Below are 21947 nucleotides of genomic sequence, written 5' to 3'. Positions count from 1 at the left end.
GGCTGCCCGAGCTCTGCGGGGCAGCGGCGCCCGCCACGCGTGTCCGCGGGACCCGTGGGCTGCTGCAGCCGAAGCAGTGGAGGGGGCAAACGCCAGGACCCGCCCCCCCCCACCTCCCCTCAGCCCCCGCCCGGCCCGTACCTCGCCCGGCCGGAGAAGGAGAGCCGCCCGCCGCCGCGCCGCGCCCCGGCCCCGCCACCGCGCTCCGCCCGACACGTGCCGCGCCGGCGGCGGCGGGCGGCGCTGCGGCCCCGGCCTCCCGCCGGCCCTGCGCAGACCGTGGCGCGGGCCCACCGCCCGCCCGGCTCCGTGCCGCCCGCCGCCCCTCCCGGGCCGCCCCCGCTTACCGGTGGGGCTGCGGGGCGGCGGCGCGGGGCGCTCCCCCGGCGGCGCGGGGCGGCGGCGGCGGCGGGGCGGGGGCCGGGGGGCGCGGGCCCCGCCGGGCGGGAGGGGGACGCTGGGGCGGGCTCCATGGCAACCGGATGTAAGCGGCGGCGCTCTAGCCGCAGCGGCCGCCTCGCTGGGCCGGCGGAAGGGCGCGTCTCTGTGGTAACGCGGAAGTGCGAGGGGCCGGCGGCGGCGCGGGCCGAGCCGAGCTGAAGCGGGCCGGGCCGGGCTGCGGTCACCTCGGCCTCCGCCGCCTCGGCCTCCTTCCCCCTGCAGATGGCGGCGGCGGAGACGCTGGTGCGCGGCCTGGCGCGGCTGCTGCAGGACGCGGGTGAGTGGCGGGCTGAGCCGGGCCGAGCCGAGCCGGGCCGGAGTGAAGGCCCCGGTGTGGCGGCAGCAGCGCTCACGGCCCGACCCGCCCTTCCCCTTCCCTGCAGGGGACCTCGTCCTGGACGGCTCCAGCACGCTGACGCTGCTCACCCCCACCCTGCAGCACCTCACGCAGGTCTTCGAACAGCACCTGGGCTCCCGCAACCAGAACCGGGGCTTCGTGGCCCTGCCCTCGCACCCCGCCGAGACCGCCGCCATCCTCCAGGCGCAGTTCCTCTTCGACGTCCTGCAGAAGACTCACTCCCTGAAGGTCCGTGCCCTACCGTGGCTGGGGATGTGAGGGGCCAGGGGTACTGCAAGGCCGGCCAGTGGAGGTGGCAGGCACAGCTGCCTGCTTCAGAGTGGCCCCCTTCGGTGCCTGTTGACCCTGTCTCACATGCATGCTGTGTGGGTTGGATAGCTTTCCCAGGGCTGTTGCATGGAGTCATAGTTCAGCATGATAGTGTGTAGCTACTTCATCTAGGATCAGCTCTGCAACTCAGCAGAAAGTTTTTCAGAGTTAAAAACAGGGGCAGCAGGGGTTAATTACGTTCTGACCTTGGTAGGGTGTTGACATTGTTGGGAAAATTATTATTTCCTGAAATGCTTGAGCAATTCAGGCAGTATCTGGCAGCTGAGCGCAGCTGAGTGCTCTCTGAGTGATGATTGATCTGCGCAAGGCAGCAGAGCCGGAGTGTTTGAGCAGGGCAGTTAGATGTTGTATACACCCACTGCTCTGAGACCTCCTGCTTCTCATTTCTGAGTTTTATGTGCTCCTGCCTGGGCAGTGGTTCTGGGTGATCTGTTTCACAGTATGGGACATTGCTAGTAATGTGTCCTCGTTAAGAAGGCTGTAATAAAGATAAAAGTGCAGAGCTAGGGATTCTCCAGAGGGCTTTCTAAAAGGTGGCAGGTGTTACGAGGCTGCACATGATTATACGTGGCACTGGGGCACTGCTAGGAGGGTAGCAGAGGTGAAATGGGCCTGAAAGGGGAAGGGAAATTAGCAGCTGTTCTTGGGTTCCACAGTGGCGCTCAGGAAGTGTTGTGGCTGAGCACTACAGCCTGAGATGTCTTTAAAAGTGTTTTCTGTATGAGGCAGGTTGGAGAGATTATCTGAATGTTGTTGACAGGGTTTTGTAGCAGTGTGCTGAGGGTGGAGATTGGAGCGGGGCCCAGAGCCTGTGGAGAAACACAGGTCCCCTGGCAGGAGGAGGCGGAGAGGGATGCTGCAGTCAGGAGGGTGTTGTGGTGAGTGTTTGTGTTGACCAAAAAATGGGCTTATTCTGTAACGAGCCTGTAAAGAAGGGGAAGCTACCCATTGTGGTGTGGTAACTGATTTGCTTGGAGAAACTAATAATTTGTAACCGCCTGATCAGATTCTTAAGACAGTGGAAGGAGAGGAGATGGTCAGAACACAGAGCAAGGATGGCGTCTGAAATAAACTTCGCTAAAACTGATCATCAGAGCTTCCCAGTGCAAGCATCCCCTACAAATGGTCCTGTTCAATATGCAGCATTAGTGCTGGCAGGCAGTGGGCAGTGATTCATCGCTGCCAGGGCTGTAACTGTGGAATCTGTAGTGGTGAGGAGGCCTTCGGATGTCTGTTCTGCACCTGATGAGTCACTTCTGCGTGAACAAGGAGGTAGCTGGCGGAGATGGTCCCTCCAGTTGTACCCTGGTGTCCACAGTGGAAGCATTAACTACTTCATTACTCACTTTGTCTGAAATACTGTTTATGCACTGTCCGTAGAAAGCATAAGAAGCTGGATTTAATAAGCTGCTTTGTGGTACGTGAACACAGCCTAACTACCCTGTGGTGAAAGAGCCTGTGGCTGCACTACAGAATGCAAAGAGGAGGTTTGCAGGTACCTCGGTCTAATGTTAACAGTGTCTTGGAGACCAACTCTGTCTTGCATTGTATCTGCTTGTGATTTGCCTTATTTGACCCATTCTGGTGAAATGATTGTGCACACCTCCCACCAGCGTGCTAGTTCAGCTCGGCTGCTTGATAAACATAGCTCCAGCAGTTAGAATTGTCTTTATTTAGTAGATTTGTTAGTAGTGACTGGTGAGGAATCCAGCTGTCAGACCTCCCTGTGGTTCTGAAAGTGGTGAAGGCACGTGGGCAGGGGAATAGAAGAGGAGCTCTATGGTCCGGCAGACCATGGTCTTGTGCTAACTAACATGCTTTTCTCTTTGACCTCTCTTGAACTATGGTGCCAGGAGGCAGTGCTGATACCAGCATTGGGGGAGAGCTTGTTAGTGAACACCCAAACTGGTGTTCAGGGTGCTGCAGTCAGTGTATTGGGAGGGTGGTACTGCAGCACAAATAGAGCTTGACATGAGACTTCTTTTCTGATTTCTCTAGCTCGTTCATGTTCCAAACTGTGTTTTGCAATCTGCTGTGAAGATCTTCCCTTTCAAGTCCCTCCGGCATCTGGAAGTAAGTACTGGAGGCAAAACTGGCTTTGAGTCTTGCTGTTTGGCTTTTCTTGACTTAGTTTTGTGGTTGCAGAATGCCTCTACTCATGAAAACTGGGTAGGCGCTTGTGGCTTCCCTGGAAGTCTTAAGTCTGAACTCTTGCAACACTTGCTTGGGGTGAAGCTTGGATATGAGCAAAGGCTGGAGTGTTAGGGAGGGAGGCTCCAGCAGGGAAATGGGAGATCCCTTGCAGAGATGGGCCTGGGATGGCAGCTGTTCCTACACTGTAGTATTTTGATGTATGTTGTCCTTCCTCTCTCATCACTGCTGCAGTTGAGGTCTGTCCCTCCACACTGCCTCCTGGGACTGCGATTTGTCTATTCTCAGCTGGAATCTCTAACCTGTTGCAAATGTATCAGTACACTGGAGGTGAGTGTCTCTATACAGCTTGTGGGGAAAATTGCAGGAGAAAGACTGTCTTGATACTACAGCCTTTCACACAGGGAAGATGTAGGAAACAGCGTTAACCATCTTATCATTCCACGTTGTATGTGGCTTTTTCTCCATTCTGTGTTCTGGGGTCCTACTCCTGACTCAAACAGTGTTGAAGTATTCCCTGGTTGGATACACGTGTGCTCTGTAGTCTCCTTTTTAGCTGCTTGAGAATTTCTGGCTCCAGCCAATATTCGTATCAGCTAGGTCTGAGTGTTCTGTGTGTCTGGCTGTTTCCACATTCAGAGGCCTGCAGCTGATCGAGATTTATTTCATTGTACCTCAGCAGCCTTAAATTAGAGCTGATTGTCAGAGGGAACACTGTGCCCCAGTGTCTTATCTGCGCTGGTGCCCAGCAGGTTTCTGTGACATGGAGGCAAGCTCCAGACGTGCAGAACTGAGTAGTGAGGGCTGTGCTGGCCGTGGAGCTCTGGGCTTCTGTCTGTGGCACAGAAGCAGCTGCCTGCTGGGGAACAGGGGCTGCTGGTAGGGAGTGCTTTGAGAGCTTCTTTGGTCTGCCAGAGCACGAGTTGTTTGGCCAAGGTGTGTGTATCTTATTCCTGCTTTGATGGAGGTCTGAAAAAGGTTTTGTTAGCATGAATCTTTGTGCTTAGTGTTCAGAGCCTACAAATTGTAACATGTTAGGTTAACTATTGCCGCTTGAGTGTAGGAAGCAAAAGCATCTCCCCTTCTTTCTAAATATCTAGGCGTGGAATTACCACCACCTCCAAATACTTCAATTAGTGACATGAAAGTCACTGCCACTCTAGGCAAGGCAGAGTCTGTAAGGCACAGTCTGCCAGCCTTGTTCTAGACTAGCTGTTCTCCTGTGTTCATCTGCTCTTAGTGTAACAGCTAGTACTCATCAAGGAATGGCTCCTCACTTCTTCCTAGGAAATCATTTCAGCATGTGGTGGAGATCTGAGCTGTGCTCTCCCGTGGTTGGAATTGCAGACTGTGAACTTCAGCTATAACTCGATCACTGCCTTGGATGACTCACTGGTGAGTGGAGCATCCTCCCTGCGTGACTGAGGGGAATAGAGGAGATGATTGCGGCCAGCAACTGGGCACTCCTTTACTGATGCTGCTAGGTCTGGGTGGGAGGGAGTGGGCAGTGTTAATTTTGCTGGCCTCTCCCATCAGGATGGGGTTTTTATGCTGCATTGGAGACATTTGTAGGATCTGATCTAGTATCTTTTTGTCCTTCAGCAATTACTGAATGCTCTGAGAGTCTTGGATTTGAGTCACAACAAGATCCAGGATTGTGAGCACTATTTAACGGTGAGTATCTTTGGTTGAACACCTGCATTTCCTTGTATGAAAAGGTCACTGCTGAAGTGCTGTAATCATTGACCATGTGCCTGTTAGAAGTATAACAAAGGAAATTGGAGATGTGGCCCAGCAGGCATGTGATTTAGAGCTAGTGCTTGCAGCCCTGAAACTGTTGTCCTGTGTGTGCAGCCCCTGTGCCACTGAGGCAGAGAAGGCAGTGTTCCTCATCCACTCTAAGACAGGAAAGTTAGCTGTATGTATCCCTGTATGTATCACTTGGCACCCCAGTGTGGACAAGTGATAAATACAGCCATACGTACAGTGTACACTATACATACAGTCGCACACGCAGTGCGTGCTCCACTGTGGTGAAGGCTTCACTGTAATCTCTGCAGCAGGTGGGAATTATGTAGCCAGGCATGGGGCTTTAGAGACTTGCTGTTTGGTTTGTTCAGGCTGCCAGTAGCATTTCCTTCTGGCTCTCAGAAGTCTCCTGTCAGTTACTTTAGAAAGGTGGTAGTCCATCACAGTGGCATGTGCATCTCTGGGGAATGGCACTGAAACCTGTGCTCTGCCGGGCCAGATCTGCTTCTAAGAGAAGCAATGAAGCAGCTTTTGATGGAGTTGGTGGGGCTCACAGTGTGTCATTCACCATCACCTTTGGAAAGGTAAGAAAGGGCTTCTTTTGATGGTTCAGTCCTTTTGCCGAGGCAGGGTGTCCAGTCCCTTCCTGTGCTCCTTTGAAGTTGATGAGGAAGGAGAAGGCTGCTCCTAGCAAATTTTGTAAGGCAGTTAGCTCATGCTGAGTGCCCCTAGACAAACCACTCCAGGTCTTGCTGCAGAAATAGCCTTGAGAAAACCCATTTGTGAGGCAACATTGGTGGGGTGGAGAGAATGGTAGGGGTTAGTGCCCTGTCTTGAGTCCAGTGTCAGGCTTTGTGCTAAGGTCCCAATTGATCTGCTGCTGCTCTTCTCTCTGAACAGGTACTTACAGAACTAGAGTACCTCAATCTGGCTTATAACTTCCTGTCTAAGGTGCCAAACCTCGGTATCTTCAGCCGATCCAAGCTGGTGACTCTGATCCTCCGCAACAATGAACTCGACAGCATTAATGGTGAGCCCACAAGGGAGGAGCATTTCTGAGTTTGAGGCCTTTCTCTCTTCCTTGAGGAGGAGCAAAGCCTGAAATCTTGGGGACAGCTATTCTTACTAGGGTTCAATTTTGGGGGAAAGCAGTAGATGAGAGATTCCCAAGTTATATCTTGTAGCATGCTGATGGCTTCTTGCTGTGTTTGCAGGCGTTGAACAGCTAGTGAATCTGCAGCACCTGGATGTGGCCTATAACCTGCTGCTGGAACATGCCCAGTTAGCACCATTGTCCACTCTGCACTACGTAAAAAAAGTAAGCACAAAGCTTGATGGGTTGGTAGATTAGAGGTATCATGGTCAGAGGGTGCAAGGTGGAGACTTGTGTGGTAAGTAGAGAGGTTTGAAAGATCAATTCAACTCTTGAGCATTTAATTTTAATGAAGGAAGCTGATGGGAGAGCCTTGGAGAGACACCTGTATTTCAGCCTTCATTTTTGGCGACCCCTGCTCAAGCTAACCTTTTTCCATATGTTCATCACCACCTTCTTGCTCCACCTGTCCAACTTTAACACTGTCAAGTTCAGTAAAGATCCTCCCCTAATCCTGCTGTGCATTTGTGTGTTCAGAGAAGTCTGAAGGAGGATAGCTGCAGTCACTGTAGTGCTTGTGAAGGAATATAGCCTGCAAAGGACTGTTCTATCAACATTTCTCAGCAAGAAAGCCTGGAGCCTGCAGGCAGGTTAGGTTAGGGCATAGAATATTGCTTCTAATAACAATTTCTTGATTTCCCCCCCTCAGCTGCATTTAGAGGGAAACCCATTATGGTTCCATCAAAACCACCGATCTGCAACCCTTGCACATGTGTCCCCCAGGGCAGCCTCCTCCAATGTGAGTATTAGCCATGTGCCTTCTGCCCCTGCTGTTGAAGGTGTAGGCTGTTCTGACACTCCGGGGAAAATGAGGGGAAAGAATTTCATAAACCCAAAAAATTATTCCAGTGGTGTAACAGTAGTGAGTGTTTTGTGTTGGGTTTTTTTTTTTTTTCAAGTAGAGTAGTTTATCCTTAAATTTTTATGTGGTGTGCTGGCCAGGGCAGACAGAGTTGAATACTAATCTCAGGTTTCCAAGACCTCAGATCTTAATATGTCTTCGCTGTCTACTTCACCAGTTTCTCTCACTGATGGTCCCCAAACTTTACTCTGTTCCTGCTAGATAGTGACAACGTAGCTGGACTTTGCGAAGAAGGAACTCACTGTCCTGGCCCACCTTGCCTAATTACATGCTCCTTTGGCAGCTGTGTCAAAGGAGCATGAGAGCATCACTCTGCTCTCAGCTGCGTGTCGTCACTATTTCCCTTGCACTATGGTGCTCAGGTCAATTCTTGGTAATCTGATTTTAAATAAAGAAACCAGCAAAGACAGTAATTTAGCAAAGTGAACTTGCTTGCTAAGGTCAGAGGTGTTCCAAAGCTTCACGTTAGTGGCAAATGGTTGGATTCATTGTCTTCAAACTGCTTCTTGGAACACGCTTTCACTGAGCTCAAGTTGCTGGAAGCTAGATAGGCTCAGGCTAGAAGTAGGGTACAAGCTTTGAGGTGAAAGTGAGTACCTTTCAAAACAATTCATGCACTGTAGCAGCATAATCTATTGTATCTCTTCCGTGAACTGTCTTGGATACATTTCTGGGAGTTGTAAAGCCTGTAACAGGAAAAGCACAATGGTCCCTTCTGGCCTTATATGCTATTAGGTCAAGTAGCTGCAACTAGAGGAGTGATGGATAGGCAGGAACAGGGTTGTTTCTGGTAGTCTTTGCAGTCTTGTGCCAGGGATCCCAACCCTAGGGTGGCCTGAAGGGGAATAGGAGTCAGCAGATGTTGTCCTGAGTACATGCCAGCCAAGTGGAATCTGATTGCAAATGGATCTCTAATTACAGTTCCTCTTGGATGGGGAGCCGCTCTCTTCCTCGGACCTAATGGTAAGTACAGTTGCTGTAAACTGATCTTACTGGCTTTGGGACTGGGAACTCTGACAGGTTTTTGCATGTCATGTGTCCCATTAAACCTGTATGGGCTTGCCTTGACTCTGTGACAGAGTTCGTTTTGGCTCAGTCCATGCTGATTCCTAGTTATTGTTGGGACTGGCCAGTGTAACTTACTCTGTCCTATGTAGCCTTGGGGAACTTGGAGCCTTGCCTGTTTCCTCTTCAGGTACTATATGGTGCTTGACACTCGAATTACCTGTCAGCAAAACAAACAGTTATCAGTTTCCCATCTGTTGTTTTTAAGAAAGCCAGAGATTGAGTTAAATTGGAGTGGTTGTGATAAACAATCCAGTCAACCAGGCAGGATCTGTTGTCCCCACTTTGACCGAGGTGGTGAAAGTTTGGGTTGAGGAGCAGGGAAGTTGTCACCGTGAGTTGTGGCTTGGTTACCTTGACTCCCCTTTGCACTCAGCAGGCACCGTTCTCTTCTTTTGGCTTTAGCACCTTCCAAGACCCGTGCAAAGTGTGTCACAGTCCATCCACACTTCTACCTCAGAGAGGACTGCACTGGACCGCAGTGCTCTGGACAGTTCATGTGCTGCAGACTTCAGTGACAGTCAGTCCCCAGTGGAGAATGTGGCCGTCAGGCTCCCTCGGAAGAAAAACAAGGTCTGAGACTGCTATAGCTTCTGAACCATGAGCTGGCATGTTGGGTGAAGGGGCTGCCTCAGCATGAGAGCCTTGTGCAGTGGGATGTAGTCTTGTACTGACTGTGTGGTAGTGAGCCTCTACGCTGCTGTGTTAACGTTAGGAAGGGGCTGGGCTTAACATCAGTCTTGATATACTGTGACAAATGTTTCGTAGTGTGCTTCTGCACTGTAACAGCTATGAACCCTTCAGCTTGGCAGAGTCGCTCATCAGATGCTGTTTTGGTTGTTCTGGTGCCTCCCAACTATTCTTATCCTGTTTGTTCCAGGGAAAAGTCAAAGTGCGCAGAGCAAGCATTTCGGAGCCCAGTGACACAGAACATGAGCCTCGGGCTTTACCACTCTCTGCTGGTGAGACTTTTCTTCCTCAGTAACACAGCAGCTGAGCTGCCCACAGTTAGAGGAGTACTCTGGCATGGTGACTGTTTTCATACTTCCCAGGTTTTCTCTCTGCAGGCCTGGTCCTACAGCATCAGAAGGAGATGAAGCGCTTGGACAGCTTCAGAGATCGCTTTGGTGTTGACTGGCTGCAATACAAGAGACACCTGGAGGAGCATGACCAAGTACCTGTCATCTGCCGTAGCCGTTCTGCAGATGAGATCACAGGCAGACCTGCTGCAATGGACTTGCAGAGTGAGAGCTCTGACCCAGAGCAAGAAAGACCCCAAGTATCCCAGAAAGAATTCTCTCCTCCTTTGGATGGTACTGAGAAGGAGGAAGAGCCTGAAGTACAGCTGGATGAGCCTGTGGAAGAAGAACAGAGAGGAGAAGAGGAGGCAGATGAGCTAATGCTGGGGGAGGAAGAAGAGGAGAATCCAGAAGGTAAACAGGTCCTTTCACTGCTGTGTTGGAGGGATTGGGTGATGATAGAATAGATGGATCAAATGTGATATCGCTGAAGCTTTATTGTGCTGCCCCGTATTGTGGGCGTTCTAAGGACTTGGGCTGAGCGGGCCTGAAGGCCTGCTGTGTGCCCTGCCCTATACTGTGTCTTGTTTGGCAGTGGACCTTTGCCAGCCAGTACTGGTGAGCCAAATAGAAGGTGAAGGGGACCCCGAGCCAGACTGGATCTTCCTGCGAGTCACAGCTAAGCATGTGATTGAGGTGGAACTGAAGGCTGCCAGAGTCCTCCACAAGCTGGAGCTGAAATGCCTGCAGAAGGTGGAGACCTCCGAGATGAACTGGAAGAGGATGGTGAGTTACATGCTTCTGTGTGAGCCTTTGGCATCTTACTCCCTGTGTGGGCCAGCATTCTGGATTTGGGCCTCTGTCAGTACCCTGCAGGTCTCTTCCTAGCTCCTGCAAAGCCTGAATGATTGAGAATGTGTTTCTAACAGCATCCGTATTGCTTAGAGTACCTGTGATAATGCAGCAGAAGCCAGCACCAATTCTGTTCCAAAGCTGGAGTTAAAAAGAATGGCTGGACTCGTTCCAGTGTGCAGGAATGAGAGACTTCTCAAGAGGAGCCTAAATGAAATGCAGACCTCTTTCCCATCCATTCCTCCCTGGGATATCACCCTGGCATCGGAGGACTGTTTGTGGATTGCACTTTTTCTTAGGCAGTGCAGCACTGAGCCCAGCATGTTTAGAAAGCTGCTCATAGCTCAGTGGGCAGTTTTCCATCTGCTCTAGGTGCATGCTTTAGCACTACCAGCCCTATTTTGCTTTTGTGGTTCTTTAGAAAGGGAGTTTGGAAATCTCTTTTTCCTCATGGTGGGATTTTAACATTCAGTATGTGCACGGACATGTTCACAGGCTTCTCTGATACTGTTTTCCCCAAAATCTCCAACTCATCTTTTCTTCCTTCCCTTGTACCTCTTGAATGTTTGTGGTTTGGTAGTCTTCTGAAATACCTTTATGAAAAGGTGTTTTGTTTGAGATGCTTTGTACTGGGCCTTGAAACTTACTGTTGTCTTCAGCACTTAGGAACTTACTTTGATTTATTCATCTATTTATTTATTCCCATTTTACCAGCCTCCCAAATACTATCAGCTATGGAGAGCTACTCAGGACTTACTAAATTAAGCGCTTATATAGCCACGTTTCAGTCAGTTGCAAACAAATGTAGTCTGTATACTGGATGCTGCACTCTCTTTCTAGAACTGGTGTTTTCTGTCTCCTGCAGGACCTGGAGAGAGTTTTCCCTGTCCTCACCTTGCACTTCAGCTACATTCGTAAGGACCGGCAGAAGCGCAAATATGTGGTGCTCGACAACTGCCCAGAGCAGTGTCTACAGGTAGGGAAGGCTCGAGGGGGAAGCCTGGGGAGGGGGTCAGTGTTACTGGAAGAGGCTGAGTTCTTCCAGCCAGCACAGGGCCCCTGTTCTCAGAGCACACGCGCATCTGCTGCCCTGAGGCAGCCCATGTCTGGCTTATAAGCTCAGGATTTATCCTGCTGCACAGATGACCTGTGGAGAGCCCTGTGAGCATCGCTATGGGCAGTGGAGTTCCTGGAGCATAAGGGGTGCTCTCAAGGAGAAAGCCTTGCAGTTTTCCCCCTCTTGGGGAGAAAAGTTAGTAGTCAAGTTAGCGATCCTTACTTGTTGTGCATGTGCAACATAACATTTCCTGGGTGCTGAGTGATGCGCTAGCCTGTACTTGGCCCTCTAGACAGTGAGAGTGTCAGTGCTATGGCAGCTCTGGTCTGCACACCTGCTGGAGGGACTTTGGTCTCAAATCCAAGTATTTTTCTTGAGGTACTGTTATTTAAGTACATTTAAACAAGTTGTTACAGAGAAGGCACAAATAGATGGGACCTTTGAGACCAGAATTCTAGGGAGAGCCTGTCAATATGTAGGCATGAGGCACAGACCTGCAAAAACAGGTTCTCTTGGTCTTCTGCAGTGAAGCTCCGTGCCCTTGGCAAGTCTGGCACAGACTGGCTGTTGTACTCTGTTAGCTGGGAAACGGCCCTGCACCCCTTGCAGTCTGAAATACGGTAATGAGGCATGTAAGGAGACTAGCTAGCGTCAGAGGCTTGCTTTTATTAGGACAGTTATAGCTGCCTGCTAGCACTCTTTTCCCTGTGCTGCTACTTCTAGTGTGTCCTTGAAGTGTTGTCACCAGCTGTTGAGGAGAATCAGCGAAATCAGGACCAGGAAAAAGGATCCATGAAGCTCCAGTGCCTGAAATGCAAGCAGGAGTTTTTGCAGTCCCTGGCTCCCTGGCATCAAGGTCCCTATCCTTCAGAGGTTGGAGACACCAAAATCCTGGAGACCCTAGTTGCCTCAAATCAAGGTAGGATGTAGTGCCCAGAAAAAGGGTGCTTGCTAATGCCCAGGCAGACTGCCAGAATGGCAGCTGTGGTGCAGAGCATTGAATGTACAGGAGATGGTGATGCCTTGGCTGTACTGGAATTAAAACTGTTGTGGGATGTACTCTCACTTGGTTCACTTGGACTGGGAAGAGCCTGCCTTGTTCACTAGCAGGAAAAGCCCCTGTTTTAAGCTTAAGCAAACAGCAGCTTTGTTGTGGGTGGCCTGGGGTCTGGGAGAACACAGGGGTGCTGGAAACTGCAGATGGTCCACAGAAATCTGAGGTCTGGGAGAGGCTTTAAAGGTCATGTAGTCTCTTGTCCTGTTGAAACCAGGGTCAGCTCTGCCACAGAGACTAGTTTGTTCTAAAGGGCTTTTGCTAACAGAGGCCTCTGGGAAATCGGCTCCAGTATTTCAGGTGAAACTTCGGCTGTTAGACATCAGAAGAACAACCAGAACCCTAACCTAAGTCTCCCTGGCTGTGAGCTTAAGCCCACTCTTGCTTCCCGTATGGGGAATTATTTATTCCTTTCTTTGCACTTGAGGGCCATTGTTCTCCCCCCGTGACTAGCCCTGTGTTCTGTCCTCTAGACTAAATAAGCTGAACTCCCTAGATAATTTCCTTGTCAGTCATATCTCATACAATGCAGTTATTCTTGCTGGTGTCCTTTTCAGTCTTTCCCATTTGTCCACATTTTTCTTTGGGTGTCTGAAACTAGATGTGGTATTTTGGCTGAGACATGGCTAGTGCTGAATAGGCATCTTCTGATTGCTGAGTTTTTCAAATCTCAGTGTATATTTGAAGTGGGGAGTGCCCAGCCTTAGCTCAGAAGATGCTGTTCATTTGACGAAGTATCCTGGGATCGAAGTACTGCCCGTGAGGACAGAGGTGCTGTGCTGGCTGCAGCACTTTCTTCCACCCCGGGACACTTTCTCCCCCTGCCAGGGTAGTGGGAGTCCCAAGATCCAGCTGGGAGTCTGCTGTGGTGTGGGTGAAGGGAGCATCAGGAATTGGGGTCAGGAGGGATGAGGACAGCTGGAGAAGGGACACTGTGTGCTTGTGGTTTGGCTGGCTGGAGGATAAACCACGCTGGCGACAGAGGTGGCTAAGGAAGGTTGGCTTGACTGGTCGTGAGCTTGGGCTTCAAAGGCTGTGTGGGCACTTGTGGACACGAAGTGAAGGAAAGTCAGGAGCCAAAGCTCTGATGTAGTTTTGGTTGCAACTATAGCAGATGCTGGTCACCCTAAATCTGAGCAGAGCTATTTCAAGTGGATGTTGGCACTGATCCAAAAGTTCTCATTGATTTGTGAGAGGAGGTGTGTAGGATATGATTCCGAACAGAGTTGCTCAACAAGCTGCTCAAGTTGGACTATAATTATTGTCTACTTTGAAAGGGTTTGTGGTTTGCAGAGGGGGGAAAAAAGCAAAATCCTGTTGGGGGAGAGCTGTTCTGGTTTTTCTTTATCCTTGACGAAATCTTCCACAGATGCTGCAGCAGCTGGTGACCCCATAGTCTGTCCCAGTTGTTCCAGTGACCATGTGGTCATCCTGCCTTCAGAGGTGTGCTCCAGCACACCTTTGCCACCTGGCCCCGATTGCACGAGTGAGGACCTGTCAGACTCCATCCTGGAGGGAGGCAGCCAGCAGGAGGTCCCAGAGGAATCACCTGCCCTGGCCAGTGCGGGCGGGAAGTTCTACATCGGCGGGGAGGACAGCTCAGAGATGGATACCAGCAACAGCACCAGGACCCCGGAGCTGAGTGGCGAGCATGACGGCACTCTCCACTCCAGCTCCCGCAGTTCAGATGGGGGCTGTGGGAAGAAGGAGCTGGGCATGAAGAGCCAGTACTTGTCCCTCAGCCACACAGACACCAACGGGGGCAGCTTGATGGGGAGCTACCATTACAGTGCTTCTCGCGGGCCCACTCCTTCCCAGCTCTCTTTGAACTCCGAGTCCGAGGAAGCATGGAATCTCAGTCCCTGTGAGTATGTAGGAGTTGTGCAGGGTTTAGGGGTGTGCACAGCTTGGTGTTGGGCACATACAGGGTGCACTGCTTCCTGTTTAATGGGGAAGGGGGGTCATCAAGCAGGAGCAGCAGTGACCATGGTTCTTGTGAGCAGAGTTTTTCATTCCTCTCTCTGCTGAGTCCTCATGCCTGAAGGTATGGAAAACTGAGTCAGCTCCTAATCCCTCTGAGTAATCTCTGAGTAATAGGGTCTTGTTCTGGGAGCTGCACTGCTCAGTTACAGACACACTGGGTTCCTGTGGCACCAGTGAGCTGCCAGTTGGAGCATTACCTTTGGAGAATAGTATGCACAATTTCTCTGTATTTATTCTCTTGCTTAAGTGCAGTGTGAGGCTGGTGTGTTTGTAGGGGGCTCTGGTTAGGGGATCTACCGTTACTTGTGCTTTCCTTAGTGGCCTTTGTGAGCTTCAGATGACAAAGCCTGTCCAAAAGAAGAGGCTGTGTGCTGGCTGTGTGAGGGCTATTGTGCAAGATAGTAGTTACTAGGAGGTCCACAAATGCTTTTTGTGAAGGGCCTTGGATTTCTGATGTAGCAGACTGCCTTTCCTTGGGCATCAGCTTGTAATTTGGAGAATAACTGAAGTTGGAAAGGAGCTATGGGAGTTGTCTAGTCCAGCCCACCAAGTGACTCTACTGCAACTGCAGTCTAGTCCTGATTTGCGAACGCATCTGCTTCTTGATCTGTAGAGATTTCCGCCAGCCTTTCAAGACTGCTGTGCCTATGAAGAGGAGTTGGTATAGGACCAGTGTTTAGGATTGCCATGTCCAGTCTTGTACACTTGGAAGTATGAGAAATAAAGCAGTCTCTTGTTTTGGGTGAAATCTCAAAGTCCCAATTTAAAACTGAGCCCATGAAAAAATTCCTGCTGAGGATAAGTTGATTAGTGTCGTGTTTCTGGTGAAGAACAGGCTATGCTGGGAATTGTGTAGGCTTGGGCAGTATTGTGGCTATTGTATAAATTATTTGGTTATACAGTTGCATGACAAACCTAATTATGTTCTTAAGCAGTTTTATTGGTGTCTTCCTCAGTCCCCTTTAACCTTATCACAGTCAAAGTCAGAGTTTAAAAAGCTGACTTGAGCTGATGCCCACTGAAATGAGAAATTTCTTTCTGACTTTGTCAGAAATCTGGCAGCAGGGCAGTGTCCTCCTGTGACTGAGCATAGGTTGGAGATGGGTTAGACCAAAGCTTTGTACATCTGAAAAAGCAAGTGCTGGAGTGATGGAGTCCCCTCATGTCTCCACATTGAGTCCTGTGGCCCAGAAAGCCCTGGCTTTGGCCCTTTGTCTTGAGGAGAGACTTGATGGAAGCAGGTGTGCAGAGGGGGTGACACTGCTGCCCTGGTGCCAGTCTGCATGTTTGGGCAGGGCCTGGTCAGTGGGCAGAGTGCTAACCCTGCCCTTTGCTCTCCTCAGCTGTAAATGGCATCCTGAACACGAGGGACTTCCATTCGGTGGATCATCGCCTGAAGCTGTACCTGGATATGGAGGTTTTTGAGGAGAATGCTGAGGAGTTCCAGTGCTTCCTCAAGGTGAGCTCCTGCAGCACCACTTCTACAGCTCCTTGGCTGTCCTTTTTGCCACCCTGCAAGTTCTGCACTGGGTGGGCATCCCAAAGACTGTGGGGTGTGAAGGGAGCTGAAGTGCTTTGAGTCAGTCCTTTCCATGGGTGGGCTGGCAAGGGGCAGGCCAGTGCTATGACCCACCCTCTCTGAGTTCCAGGTGGTCATGGTGAAGTTTGGCCGACAAGGAGAGTTCCTCTCAATCCTGGTTGCCTCTGATCTCAAGATTTATGTGCTGGAAGTCACTGGGGCTATCAGGTGAGGAGAATGGTGGCAAGTGAGACCCTGCAGCAAGGCTGTGATTGCTGGGTAGTGCCACCCGTACCCTGGAGGTGTGGTGACATGCAGAGGCTCTTCTGGCAAACCCCGCTGCTGCAGTCTGATGTGGGAGAGGAGATGGGGCAGCCTGCTGCAGCTGAGGGCTGTGCTCTGTGATTAGGGGACAACCTGCAGACTGGCTGAAGAAGAATGACTCTCACTACCTGTCTGATATTTCCTATCTGGAAGTGGGACTCTGCCACCAGAGCTTGCGAATGGAGTTTGAGAACCCAAAAGCCTCCTACAATCTGCTAATCCGGAACCAAAGCTGCTGTGACCAGTTCCTGCAGACCCTGACATGTAAGAGTAGAGCTGTAGTGGGGGCAAGGGGGGAGAGAATTTGGAAGATTTGCTCTTGGAGAGCTACCAGGAGAGCTGTAGTTGGATGTGTGTTGGAAATTTACTTCTTGACAGCTCAGAAAAAACCTGGGGGAGAACCCCACTGGCATCATAACTTCCAGTTCCTGTCTGTAGACTAAAGACCCATCCTCAGCTGTTATGTACTGCCCTTGGGCTTGCAATAAAAGATATCTGCCTTCTCCTTCTCTTTAGATCTTATGCAAGAGCTGCCTGCTAAGTACAGGAGTAAGGTGAATGAAATCCCCACTGTGGAAATGAATCCACAACACTGGCTATGGTAAGAACAGCCTCTGAGAGGTTGGGGTTTCGGATAGAAGAGGATGTCTGCTTGTCCAGCAGTGCCTAGAAGTGTAGTGCTCAAAACAGGAGCACAGGAGGAGGCACCGCTGGAGTGGCAGCCAGGCCTGTTACTGGTTTAAGGCAGCTGGCTCAGGTGCCTGCTGCACAGTGCGTGAGCCGGCAAAGGGCTGTCGTGGACTGAGCCAGACAGGGCAACTCCAGCTCTCCTGGAGGAGACCGAGCAGAATATAATGGAGGGAGGAAAAGTGGGAGGCATAGGGCAGCCTCTTCCCTTGCAAGAAGCATTTGGTTCCTAGCTGGTGAGGTGGGAGGCAGAGTAACAGGAGAGAGAGGAATTCTGCAACATCTGGAAGAGGTGAGTCCCTCTCTTCCCCAAGAGGACAGTGAACAGTAGCTAGCTCACAGCAAACCTAGACTGAGAAGAGAGTGCTTCCTTGATCAGCCCGCTGTTGTATCTCCTCCAGGCCTCTGCTGGACATCAAGACCACAGATTCTGCAGCTGCAGATGACACTTGTTTCTTCTACCTGCTGGCCTACCTGATCCAAGGTACAGGAGATCTCTGTGGCCAGGTGTCCCCCACCTTGTGCAGTTCGCTTACATGCTTGTGTTTTTAGTGTACAGTCTGTGGGAAAAGAGCTGGACCATTGCTCGAGATGGGGTCGGGGCAGGGGTGAGCGCTCTTTTTTTAGTGTTGAGATATATAGGATAGCAGCATGCTTCTTCCTGTATGTCCAGTGAGTCTCCCAGCCCCTTTCTCTTTGGAAGTCCAGGCTCTAGGGAACAGTTGGATTTGCACACCAGGTTTGGTGACAACTCAGAATGGTTTCTGAGAAGCTGGAGATTATCTGTGGGCTGGATCATTGCCCTGAACTGAGGGAAAGCTGAGGGGTCATACACACAGCTGGTTTGTGTGAGGAGCTGATAGTCTCCTCTGTTAGGGAAAACAGAAGCAGGTGTCTGGAACCCGAGATGAGGTAGGACAGGAGCAGCCTGCTGGAGCCCATCATATTCTGTTCCAGGGCTTGCTGAGGGCCAAATGTGCTAAACCTGGCACTTGAGTCTTCAGTGAAAAATTCCAGTGTCATCTTAGCTTGGGACACTGGCAAAAGCAACCTAGCTGTTAATCACACTGTGATCAATTTGTTACTGCTCTTGCACCCTTGTTCACCATTGGCCGTTGGGGAGGTATGAGAGAACGAGAATCAGAAGGAATCTGTGGGAAGTATGTTTATTGGTCTCCTCAAGCTGAACAAACAGCTTGTGGGGGAGAGAATGCATTTTTCTTACTCTAGTTTTCTCCTTTTTTAGAGTATGGTGCCCAAAACTGGACACGGTTCCAGCTGAGGTCTCATTGCCAAGTAGACAGGACTAATCAAACATCCCATTTCTGATATTCCTGCTAATTCCCAAGAGTGAGATGTGACAAGAAAAACAACATGTTGCTGTAGCAGCTTGTGATCCCCTGTGACCTCAGCCAGTTCTGCTCGTGGTTCCCTATTTCTGTGTGTCTGACTTATTCCCAAGTTCTTGTGCTTTTCATTTGCATCCCCTAAAATCAGCTGGATGATAATTGTGCTCCCTACCGTTTATCAAAACTACTTTGCTTCCTGCTGTACTTAGGATGCATCCCAGCTTGGTATTAAACTTGATGTGTGTGCTCTCTGTTCCAACCATCAGATATCTGCAGCCAGATGAATTCAGGCCAAAAAAGGCGGCCTTTTAGCTGGAGCTGCTGGCTTTTCGCTAAGGAGTAGTAAAGCAGTCTTTAAGAGGTCAAAGGACTCGAGTGTCTTTTTCTGCCTCACATGAGGACATAGGCTGGACAAGTCTTGCTGGGTGGTGGTTCTTCATATGCGTGCTCCTGCAATGAGCTTGGATAAGCAGGTCCAGCCCAGCCACATTTCGCTACCCTCTCCCCTGAGACTCCTTCTCAGTCAGGAAGCTGGATAAAGCTGTTCACCCAGTTATTGTTGCTGGAAAGGATTTCTCTGAGGAGGAATGAAAAGCAAAGCTGGTTCTGTGGTGACTCAGGCTCTCAGCAAAGCCTCTCCTATTCCCTCATATCCTTCTAGGGGCATCTGCTTTCCCTGTGACCCTGCTGAGCACCCGAAGCATGCTGTTTCTGCTGGAGGAGAATCACCAGTGGCAGGTGCAGCCCTCCTTGGATGCAGACCATGAGGCAGAAACACCTCCTAGGAGCAACATCCAGTTGAAGGAGAAGCAGCCGATCAGCAGTATTAGCAATGTCATAACCTATCGCCTCTGTCCGTGTGACATCAAGCTGATGCTTTATGATGAGGTAAGCAGGAGGTGGTCGTGGGGCACGCAAGATGCTGGGGGCTGGATTGTGCTCAGATTCTGTTCCTGCCAAGAATGTCTTGGGGCTGTAGTCTCCCATCCTAACCCAGGGCCTTACACCACAGAGCAGGGGAGCACAACGAATTGCTGCTGTACAGAAGTCACGCAGGGATGCTTCTAGGGCTGGCAGCAGAGAGGGAGGAGGATGTCACTTAGCAATTGGGGGGAGCTGGCAACTGCGCTGGGGAGTAGCGGCTCAGGGCTGATCAGTGCCTTTCAGGCTAGGCCCTGCTCATCCACCTCCCTCTTTTTCCTCCCTCCCAGGTGCTGAAGGTGGAGAGCACTTGGCACATCCGCACAGAGTGCCCGCAGCTCCTGGTGGAGCTGGTGGAGTGGATCCGCGGGCCCTGGGAGGAGATGTTCTCGATTGAGCTGCGGAAGGCTGTGTACGAGGGACTGGAGTGAGCTTGCCAGCTGTAGGCAGGCAGGACTTGGAGTCAAGAGTGCTGCTGTGCTGGCAGTGGTGCACAAGTGTCTCCCATCTGACCTTGCTGTCCTGTGGCCTCTGCTTTCTCTACTCTACTCTTGCCCCTGGCCCTTTTTGGTGAGGAGGAGGGGAGCACACAATGGACCAGACTGCACAGTCACTCACTTGCACTGGGCTGGCCACAGAAGGAGAAGATGGAGGGCGTTCACTGTAATACTGCATAAGCTACACAGTTTTAACTTGGCAGTGTCTGCTAGTTTCCTTCAGGGTCATATGGAGTGTCACTGAAGGAGGAGACGAGCCAGGCCAGAGCATGTTCAGTGGGACATGCAGTGGTACTAGGCAAACAGCAGGCCAGAGGCAGCTGGGTGCTGTGGTCTTTCTAGCAGGTGTATTTGCTGCCTTCCTAGCTGTCTCGGAACAGCTGTCATTATCTGCTGCTGATTTTTTTTTTTTCTTTTCCTCCACCTCCATCTTGTCCACGACTTCCCTAAAGCTGCCTGCTTCAAACAGGAGCCTGATTGCACAAGGGGATGAGGCACGTTGTACTAATAACCCCAGAGAGAGCCCTTACCTGCCTGCCTGGTGGGGCATGGCTCAGTCTGCTGCTGTAGTCTTTCACTGTCACTGTGGAGGGAGGAGCTGTGAGGCTCTTAGCACAGAAATGTGTTGCTCATCGCTTAGGGGTCAGGACCCTGGTGGGCACTGGCAAGTAAAAGAGAGGCTTAGGCTTTTCTGAGCAGTCCAAAAGCAAGAGTCTATTTTAACATGAGTTTTACTATTTTCTACTGTAATAAAAGCTTATATTTATTGAATTGTCATGTTTTCCTTGTTTCATCCTCTTGCACTGCTGTAATGTCTTTGTAAGGTCTTGCATACTTTGCAGCAGCCTCAAGGGTTCCCCAGCATCTCATACGGTTTGAGCCATTCTCTCTGTCCTGTTCAGGGTGGGTGCTGAGGGGTTGCTAGACTAATCTCCACCTGCCTGGCTCTCAAGCAGCAACCAAGGAACAAGGCCCAAACAGGATTAGCCTGACAGCAGGTACTGGTGGTGGTGTTCTCCTGTGACAGCTGCCCTCGGGTGAGCATCCTGTGGGCTTCCAGCCCCAGCAAGTTGCTTCCTGGCTGTACAGGCCCTCAGAGGCACACGCCTCTCACAGGAGCTGTTGCTGCTGTGGCTGCGGAGGTGGGAGTACCTGCCTCTACATTCTTCCCTGTACCAGGCTTTGCCTTGTTCCAACCTCTCCTGCACAGAGTTAAATGCAGCTCATAAAATGCTGCTGCCTGGCCTGGGCTCGCTGTGTCACAGGGTTTCTGCATCCTGCCCTGTGAGGAGCGAGTGGAGATGCTGCGTGTGGTGTTTGATGCAGCTGAAGCTCCCTGTGGGGGTGAGCAGAGATGGACCTGTTACATTAAGGTGCTGCCAGGTGGGATCTGATACCCCAAGCAGGGACCTTTACTGATGGTTGCTTTTCCCAGAGTAGTGTCTCTTGTCTTGCTATGAGTGTTCAACACAGTTTCGGGGCAAGTTTTCTGACTGCTAAATCAGTGACAAAAACCTCTATGTTGTGTTGAGGTGACCTTGATTTCTTTAAAGATATGTATTTGTCATTCAGTGGCCTGATGCCTGTTATCTTTGGATACTGAGTATGGCAGCTCTTTGCAGCAGTCTCTATGACATCCAGACTTTCCACACACCCAAAGTTGGTGTCTGTGGCTTCAGTTTCTGTCGTCTAGAAAACAGCAGTGACTGGGTCCTGCAGCATCCCGCTGCTCCAGTCTCACCTGCACAGATGAGATAAAGTTTCCCTCCCTGCTCAAACCCAGCTATGTCACCCTCATAGCCTTAGGAGAGCAGGAAGTTCAGTTTCCATACTTTGTAGTGGTCTGAAGGCCACCTCACAGCATGCTGTTGCATGCTTTCTTGGAATTGCTGTACGATTAGACTTTCTCTTGCCACTTCCAGAAGCAGTTGAATTGCTGAAGGCCCGCAGTGGCCAATATTTTTATCTAGCCTTCTATAGACTTGATTGACAAGATCTATACTGTCTTGAGGCAGATGTCACAATGCATTCCACTTTCTCCCCTCTTCCTAAATGGGCATATGGCTGCTGCTCTCCGTTCCTTTGGAGAGATCTCAGACCGCAAGTGGGAGTGAGCTCAGTGGAAGTGCTGCCAGCACCTAGCACTTTGTCCGGGGGAAGGCCTCTGAGAGAGCTGAGCCAGTAAAGACCAGTAAGGGTTTTCTGTCTTCATCTTGCCATTTAAGGAGCTTGTGTAAGTTCTGTCTTCATCTTCTAGAGCTGAGTTTTTCATAAAGGGCAAGAGTCAAAATTGGAGTTATTGGACCAGCTTGTTGATGTCTCTCCTGGGTAAGCTGATCCCCTGAGGAAGCCCATCCCTGGAGATTGCTTTTACCGTCTTAGCTGAGCTGCACCTTTGCTCTGCCACGCCAGTGTCTGGGTGTGTGTTGAGGGGCCTGACAAAGTGTGGACTGCCATGTGAAGAATATGGTGGTGATTCGTGTTAAAATATGACGACTTTGTTAAGAGTTTACCATGTACATAAGTTAAAGAAGATTTGTCATAGTTTTATTGTTAAAAGGGGTTTGGAGGTTTTT

At 50.7% G+C, this 21947-nt stretch overlaps 2 protein-coding genes across 6 annotated transcripts in view; one reads left to right on the top strand and one right to left on the bottom strand.

Moving 5' to 3' along the window:
- Window positions 1–219, bottom strand: part of SLC4A3 (solute carrier family 4 member 3) — a 34926-nt gene extending 34707 nt beyond the window's left edge. Inside the window, exon 1 of the mRNA XM_074828948.1 lies at window positions 142–219. The gene's annotated coding sequence lies outside the window, so the exon portion shown is untranslated. The remainder of the gene's footprint in view (window positions 1–141) is intronic.
- Window positions 220–534: 315 nt separating this feature from the next.
- On the top strand, window positions 535–20142 carry STK11IP (serine/threonine kinase 11 interacting protein). 5 transcript variants are annotated; one of them, XM_074828944.1, is made up of 24 exons: window positions 535–718; window positions 825–1027; window positions 3128–3202; window positions 3515–3610; window positions 4568–4675; window positions 4883–4954; window positions 5930–6059; window positions 6244–6347; window positions 6832–6921; window positions 7966–8007; window positions 8515–8682; window positions 8990–9071; window positions 9177–9542; window positions 9724–9914; window positions 10846–10956; window positions 11761–11956; window positions 13461–13955; window positions 15418–15533; window positions 15724–15821; window positions 16003–16181; window positions 16434–16518; window positions 17006–17088; window positions 18615–18841; window positions 19165–20142. In XM_074828944.1, exons 1-24 carry the CDS (start codon window positions 664–666, stop codon window positions 19303–19305), a joined length of 3513 nt encoding a protein of 1170 aa, XP_074685045.1. In that variant the 5' UTR covers window positions 535–663; the 3' UTR covers window positions 19306–20142. The 5 variants fall into 5 exon arrangements, 4 of the variants coding, with proteins under 4 accessions (XP_074685045.1, XP_074685044.1, XP_074685048.1 ...); XM_074828943.1 differs by having other exon boundaries at window positions 9162–9542; XM_074828947.1 differs by lacking the exons at window positions 18615–18841; window positions 19165–20142 and adding an exon at window positions 17851–18605.
- Window positions 20143–21947: the final 1805 nt, after the last annotated feature.

Source organism: Strix aluco, chromosome 6, assembly GCF_031877795.1.
Source record: "Strix aluco isolate bStrAlu1 chromosome 6, bStrAlu1.hap1, whole genome shotgun sequence".
Lineage (NCBI taxonomy): Eukaryota > Metazoa > Chordata > Aves > Strigiformes > Strigidae > Strix > Strix aluco.
The sequence above is the reverse complement of the archived record's forward strand: the minus strand, read 5'-3'. Positions and strand labels throughout refer to the sequence as shown.